The sequence below is a fragment of the Penaeus japonicus genome, unplaced genomic scaffold (genome assembly GCF_977035675.1).
Source record: "Penaeus japonicus unplaced genomic scaffold, GWHDUDI00000001_assembly GWHDUDI00000024, whole genome shotgun sequence".
Taxonomy (NCBI): domain Eukaryota; kingdom Metazoa; phylum Arthropoda; class Malacostraca; order Decapoda; family Penaeidae; genus Penaeus; species Penaeus japonicus.
In genome coordinates this window covers 4,377,631-4,385,130 of record NW_028234426.1, presented here as the reverse complement: position 1 = coordinate 4,385,130, position 7,500 = coordinate 4,377,631, and the positions used below count along the sequence as shown (strand labels likewise).

Below are 7,500 nucleotides of genomic sequence, written 5' to 3'. Positions count from 1 at the left end.
CCTGTTTGTCTTCCTCTTCCTCGTCTCCCTCCCTCTCCCTCTCTCTCTCTCTTTCTCTCTCTCTCTCTTTCTCCCCCCCCCCCTTTTTCTTTCCTTCTCCCTCCTTGTCTCTCTCTTTCTATCTCCCTTTCTCTCCCTCCCTGTCTTCCTCTTCCCCGTCTCCCTCCCTCTCCCTCTCTCTCTCTCTTTCTCTCCGGTCGCCCACCCTTCACTAGAGTATATTTGCACTTTCGCTGCGGTTTTTAGGAAAATCCATGAGTATTTATGAATAAGTTATATGCAAAATGCACCTTCGCTTATTATGATGCCAGCTTGTGTGTAATTACAGGGCTTTTTCTTACCTGAGATCGTAACGAGTTTTCGCCAGAGAGCTCAGTTAGTGAAGCAGCTACTTAAGAAAAACTAAAATGCTATATAAGCACACATGCGTATCAACACACACGCAAACGGATACACATGTGCCCACACAAATGCACACGCACATACACGCAGAAACAATACGTTCACGGACGCTCATTCAGACGGAATACGAACACAAACACACACACGTACATAAACGCATAGACACAATACGTTCACAAACGCTCATGCAGACGTAATACGGACACAAACGCACATAAACACATACACAATACGAACACACACACATACATGCACATACAACACGAACATAAGCACACACACTTCAAAAAAACAAAAAACAAAACAACAACGTATTATTACAGTTACAAGGGTACTCATCAGAACGGTGAAAATATTACATTGTTTTATCTCACTGTTTTCACTTCCTCTTTCCATCTGTTCTCTTCCTTTGCACTGTTTACTTATCTTTCTATCTACATGCTGTGGACACCGGCATGTAAATCTAAATAAAGAACATAGACAAATAAATTATACAAACGAGATTAAATTTACTAACGTGGCAGAGAATGAACAAGCGGTAAAGATCACTTTCTTCATTGCATTGAAAGCGCTTGTAATGGGCGAGACACTTGCTCGGTGAAAATAATAACGGGTGTGAATAAAATCATAATTTCCTAGTTTACGACTTTCATGTGGTCTGTACCATGGAGTACGTCTTCCTCTCCACATTATCGTATGTACTGTGTTACATCATCCTACGCTATAGTACACTATCTTGGGATAATGTACTACATTTACTCCTATTTGTACAACTTCTGTTATGGAGAAAAGAACACACACATGAAGTACAGTAAGAAACATTATCCACTTTTATTTATCTGTCTATCTATTTCTATATACAAGGAGATATAGGAAGGAGGAGAGGAAGGGGAGGAGGGTGAGGGAGAGGGAGAGGGAGAGAAAGAGAGAGAGGGAGGAAGAGAGAGAGGGGGGAATGGAGAGGGAGAAGGAGAGGGAGAGGGAGAGGGAGAGGGAGAGGGAGAGGTAGAGGTAGAGGGAGAGGGAGAGGGAGAGGGAGAGGGAGAGGGAGAAGGAGAAGGAGAAGGAGAAGGAGGAGAGGAAGAGGGTGAGGGAGAAAGAGGGAGAGGAGGAAGGGAGAGAGAGTAGGAGGAAAAGAGAGAGAGAGAGAGAGAGAGAGAGAGAGAGAAAGAGAAAGAGAAAGAGAAAGAGAAAGAGAAAGAGAGAGAGAGAGAGAGAGAGAGAGAGAGAGAGAGAGAGAACGAAAGAGGAAATGAGCAACACAGCAACCCTAATCAGGGAAAGCAGATTGAAGGGCAAGGGGCAAGGGGCAAGAACAGACAGGTGTTTCTCCTCAAAATAACCAAGTAATTATTCCGTCCTTTTCTAAACCGCTTATTCCAGTTTAAAAGAAAAGAACAAAAAGTAATATAATGGACTTGCTTTATCTTAATTCCTGTCTTGTTTTGTTTTTTTAAATTATGGGTGACTTACTCCTGATCTTTGTTGTTTGTTTGTTTGGTAATTTAGGTGCTCTGGTTATCTCTTTGTTTGTTTGTTTGTTTCACCGTCATTTTCACTCTTATTTTCTCTCTCTTTCTCTTGTATTGTCTTTATCTCCGCTTCTCCCCCACCCCCTCCGTCTGTTTTCTTAACTGTTATCATCAAATTGTTATCATCATCATCATTATCATCATTATTATATCAATTATTCACATCGTTACTATCATAACTCTTATCACCATCATTATCAAGATAATAATTACTATCCTCATTATCATTTCACACGTTACGATCATTACCCTCATCATCATCATAATCATCATCCTTATCATGATATTAATGACTATAATCATTATCATTTTATAATTACCCTTTTTCCTTCGTTATTTCCCTCTTATTTCCCTCTTACTTTCCCTCTTACTTTCCCCTCTTATTTCCCTCTTACTTTCCCCTCTTTCTTTCCCTCTTTCTTTCCCCTCTTATTTCCCTCTTTCTTTCCCCTCTTATTTCCCTCTTTCTTTCCCCTCTTATTTCCCTCTTACTTTCCCCTCTTATTTCCCTCTTACTTTCCCCTCTTTCTTTCCCTCTTTCTTTCCCCTCTTATTTCCCTCTTTCTTTCCCCTCTTATTTCCCTCTTTCTTTCCCCTCTTATTTCCCTCTTACTTTCCCCTCTTATTTCCCTCTTACTTTCCCTCTTTCTTTCCCCTCTTACTTTCCCCTCTTTCTTGCAGGTCGCTCTCGTGGTGTTCCTGACCAGGTCGTGGGCGGCGTCTGACCTCAAAGCCGGCCCGCCCAGATCCCACTTCCGCTTCTCGACGCTCTACCACGGGCGTGATGGGCGGGACTCCTCTTCTGCCTCCGAGCCTTCTCTGCGACGCCCACACGATGTCATACCGTTTTTAGATCTATCGCCTCTACGCCCACCTCCCGCGCCCACCCACTTGGACTCACCACCTCATAGCCCACACGATGTCATGCCCCACTTAGATCTACGCCCACCTCCTCTATTAACCCACCCGGATCCATCGCCGCATAGCCCACATGCCGGCTTAGCCCACCGAGATCCTTCACTTCATAGCCCACCTCATGTCCTAACCCACCCAGAATCACCTCCTCATAGCCTACATGCCACATTAACCCACCCAGAATCACCTCCTCATAGCCTACATGCCACATTAACCCACCCAAAATCACCACCTCATAGCCTAACCCACCCAGAACCCACTCATAACCCACATGCTGACGTAACCCACCCAGAACCTCATCCACGCCCACCCTCCGCCCACACAGCTCGTCATCATAGTGATTCGGAATATGATATTGTAAGTATGAAGAATTTCGTAAATAAGATGTTATTTTATGATTAATTACGTGAAAATTAGAATTAGTCTGTCACTATTGTTTATTACTTTAGTTACTGTGAGTAGTATATGAACATCGTTATCATCATCCTCATCACCATTCTCACCTTCTCATTATCCAAATTATCACCATTCTCACCTTCAAATTCTCCGAATCATCACCATTCTCACCTTCCCATTATCCGAATCATCACCATTCTCACCTTCAAATTCTCTGAATCATCACTATTCTTATCTTCCCATCATCTGAATCATCACTATTATCCAAATTCTCCGAATAATCACTATTTTCACATTTCCTTTCTCCGAATCATCACCATTCTCCCCTTCCCCATCATCCTCACCCTCCCCATTCTCCCCTTCCCACCATCCTCACCCTCCCCATCCTCCCCTTCCCATCACCCGAATCACCCCCACTATCATAACAATCACCATGGCAACGCTCCCAACTTTTCTCTCTTTCTCTCTCTCTCCAGGTAAACAAAAAGCCTTACGAATTCGAGTACGGAGTGAAGGACGAGTACCACGGGACCTCCTACTCCAGGCAAGAGGAGAGTGACGGCCACGATACCAAAGGGCAATACCAGGTAACCTTTTTGGGCTCTGGAGTCATGGTGCTCTAGTCTCTTTTGCTCTGTCTTTTTTTTGGGTCGATAGGAATGGACTGAGGGGGGGAGGGGAGGGTGGGAGAGGGGGGGAGGGGAGGATGAGGAGTGAAGGTGTGGAGGAGGAGGATGGGGAGGAGAGGGTGGGAGGATGGGGAGGAGAGAGAAGGGGGTAGGGAGGGGGTGGGATGGGGGAGAGAGGGAGGGAGGGGGAGGAGAGGGTGGGTGAGAGGGAGGATGGGGAGGAGACGGTGGGAGGGGGGAGGGAGAGAGGGGGGGAGGGGGAAGGAGAGAGGGGGAGGAGAGAGAGGGGGTGGGAGGGGAGGGAGGGGAGACGGGGGTGGAGAGGGTGGATGAAAGGGGGGGAGGAGGAGAGAGAGAGAGAGAGGGGGGGAGGGGGAGGAGAGGGTGGGAGGGGGAGGAGAGAGGGGAGGAGAGAGGAGGAGAGAGGGAAGGAGGGGAGGAGAGAGGGAGGGGGAAGAGAGAGGGGAGGAGAGAGGAGGAGAGAGGAGAAGGGGGGAAGTGAGAGGGAATTGGGGAAGGAGACAAGAATCGGATGGATAGATATATGGATAGATAGAAGGAGCGAAAGAGATAGATATATATGACTAAATAGATGAAGATAGATGGATAAGTCGATTATATAGATAACTAGAGAGATGAATTGAGATAGATAAGTAGATAGATAGAAAAAGATATAGAGAGATATAGATAGATAAAGATAAATAGATACATCGACTGATAGGAAGATAGAGAGGACAAAAAAAGATCGAAAAATATAAATACAAAGATAATTTCCAATGTTTTCATTCAACACACAAACTAATTAACGCATCACCTTGCCTACTTAATCATCTAATCAATCTAATACCTGACCTCCATTCCTTCATCCCTTCACCTAATCATTCGTATTCCCTAACCCCCCAGTATAACCCCTCCCCCCCCATCCTACCTATATATCGTATATCCCCCCCTACCCCCTCCCCATTGTTTACATGTGACGTCATCACGTCATATCCGTAGGTGAAGCTCCCAATGTTTACATGTGACGTCATATCCGTAGGTGAAGCTCCCAATGTTTACATGTGACGTCATATCCGTAGGTGAAGCTCCCAATGTTTACATGTGACGTCATATCCGTAGGTGAAGCTCCCAATGTTTACATGTGACGTCATATCCGCAGGTGAAGCTCCCAGACGGACGCCTCCAGACGGTCATCTACCACGCAGGTGTCGACGGTTTCCACGCGGAGGTCGTGTACGAGGGGGAGCCTCACTACTCGAGGGGGAAGCCACAGAAGGGGACCTCGTCTTCGTCTTCGGGGCATTCCTCGTCGTCTGCTCATTCCTCGTCGTTGGCCCACTCCTTGCCGGCATTCCACTCTGCGCCTGAGAAACCTGTTTACATCTCGTCTAAGCCTGTTTACACTACGCCAAAGCCTTTTTACACCACACCAAAGCCCTTTTACACCACGCCAAAACCTTTTTACACTACGCCAAAGCCTGTTTACAGTACACCTAATTCCGTCTATTCCAATACGGGCAAGCCAGTCCACACTGTGCCAAAGACAGTCCACACGTCGCCGAAACCATTTTTCTCTACATTCAAACCCATCTCTTACACTCCAGCACCAGTCCACACGACACCAAAATTGCTGCATACCAAACCCAAGCCAGTGCACGCGCCTAAGCCAGTCCTCAGCACGCCAAAGCCAGTCCTCAGCACGCCAAAGCCAGTCCATGCCACATCAAAGCCAATTCATTCAACATCTAAACCAATTCTCACTACCTTGAAGTCAGTTCACACGACACCGAAACCATTCCGCGGTACCACAAAGCCAGTACACACTACACCAAAGCCAATTCACAGCACATTCAAGCCAGGCCTCACAACACCAAAGCCAATACACAGCACATTCAAGCCAGTTCTTACAACACCAAAGCCAATTCACAGCACATTCAAGCCAGTCCTTACATCACCAAAGCCAATTCACAGCACATTCAAGCCAGTCCTTACATCACCTAAGCCAATTCACAGCACATTCAAGCCAATCCTTACATCACCAAAGCCAATTCACAGCACATCCAAGCCGGGCCTCACAACACCAAAGCCAATTCACACCACACCACATGTCGTCACACTTTATACCATAGCAAGACCAATCAAAGCCACCCCAAAGCCATTCCCTGGTCAAATAACGTCGAAGCCACTGTCAAATCCACAACTTACCACACCAACGCCACTCCACTCCACTACACTTGGGCCAGAATTCCACTCTACTCCACTATCTCTGTTCACCAAAACTCCTGAACAGTTTTACAGCACTTCTGCTAACGTAGATCACCCTGCTGAACCAGTGCCGGTGTACATTGTTACAGGAAAGCCACACCATACAACGTTAAAACCTGCCTTCCACGTCAGTCCGGAATCAATATACCACTCCGCACACCAAGAACTCTTCCGAATCACGCCGAAGCCTTCACATACCACTACGCAAAAGCCAGCGTTTCAAAATACTCCCAAATCGGTTCATAATGTATCCCCGAAACCAATTCACCACACTTCTCCTGGACCGGTTCATGTTAGTAAACCGAATCTTCATGAAATCGTAACGAAGCCTGGTTTTCCAACAACACTGGCTGGTACAGTCGTTCATGATAAGGAACCCCCTTTTCAGAACCAGGAATCAATCCACCCTAACAAGGGCTTTGTGTCCCACGAAAAGAACCTAGCGAACCACAATAAAGGGCCGGTTCTCCACGATAAGGTGCCAGTCCATCACGACAAGGATTCGATTTTACATGAAGGAGATCCAGTCATTCACTTAAAGGACCCGGTCCACCAGACTGTCAGCCCCCCACGCCCTACCGAGAGGCCTTTCACCTTGAGTCCTCCACCAACCTTATCGCCGCCTCCAATTATCAACAAGACACCAGTACCCCATCAGAATATCAAGTTCGACATACCCACTCAGGGAGAACCCCATCTTCCACTTACCTCTACAACGACTCTTAGACCTCCACAACTGCCATTAGGTGTCACCCTTCCAACTCAGTTGCCAAACGTTGGGCCTTTGCCTAACCCCAAGCCGATTCTTGTTCCTCACGCCCAAGCCTCACCTGAGCAGCCTCTGCAACCTCGCCCAATAAGACCACACAACGGACACGCTCCGGGTCTTCATTCTCCCGTGCCGTCTATCCCGACGAGACCCCAAAATATCCTCGGACACACTCCACTCTCCCAGTCCTTGCCTCGTCCAACAAGGCCACATAATGGACATGGCCTCATCCCGGTTTCCCAGACCGTTCCTAGTCATCCACCAAGACCGCACAATGGAGATCGCCTCATACCGCTTTCCCCCATGAAGCCTCCAAAGACTCGTCCAACCATACCACACAAAGAAGAAGAGCACAGTCTATCTCCGCATTCCTTAGCGGATCTTCCTCCAGAACCCCTTCCGCCAAGACCACACGAGGAAGTAAACCGCCATCCGTTCTTCCATTCCTTTCCCGATCGCCCTCCGAGGCCACACGGCGAACGTCCCAGCACTCCGCTTCCCCAGGCCTCGCCAGACTTCCCGAGGCGTGACCCCACTCGCATTAAGGACCCCCAGTCCGTGGCTAAACTACCCCTAGAGCCTCATCCGCCAA

The 7,500-nt window shown here is 47.4% G+C and overlaps 1 protein-coding gene across 1 annotated transcript in view; it reads left to right on the top strand.

Annotated features, from left to right (window-relative positions):
- LOC122251842 (uncharacterized) overlaps window positions 1-7,500 on the top strand; it is a 16,407-nt gene that overhangs the window by 7,736 nt on the left and 1,171 nt on the right. The window contains exons 2-4 of the mRNA XM_043014029.2: window positions 2,616-3,206; window positions 3,722-3,832; window positions 5,034-7,500. The exon at window positions 5,034-7,500 is cut by the window's right edge and continues 1,171 nt beyond it. Coding sequence (XP_042869963.2) covers window positions 2,616-3,206; window positions 3,722-3,832; window positions 5,034-7,500 — 3,169 coding nt within the window. The remainder of the gene's footprint in view (window positions 1-2,615; window positions 3,207-3,721; window positions 3,833-5,033) is intronic.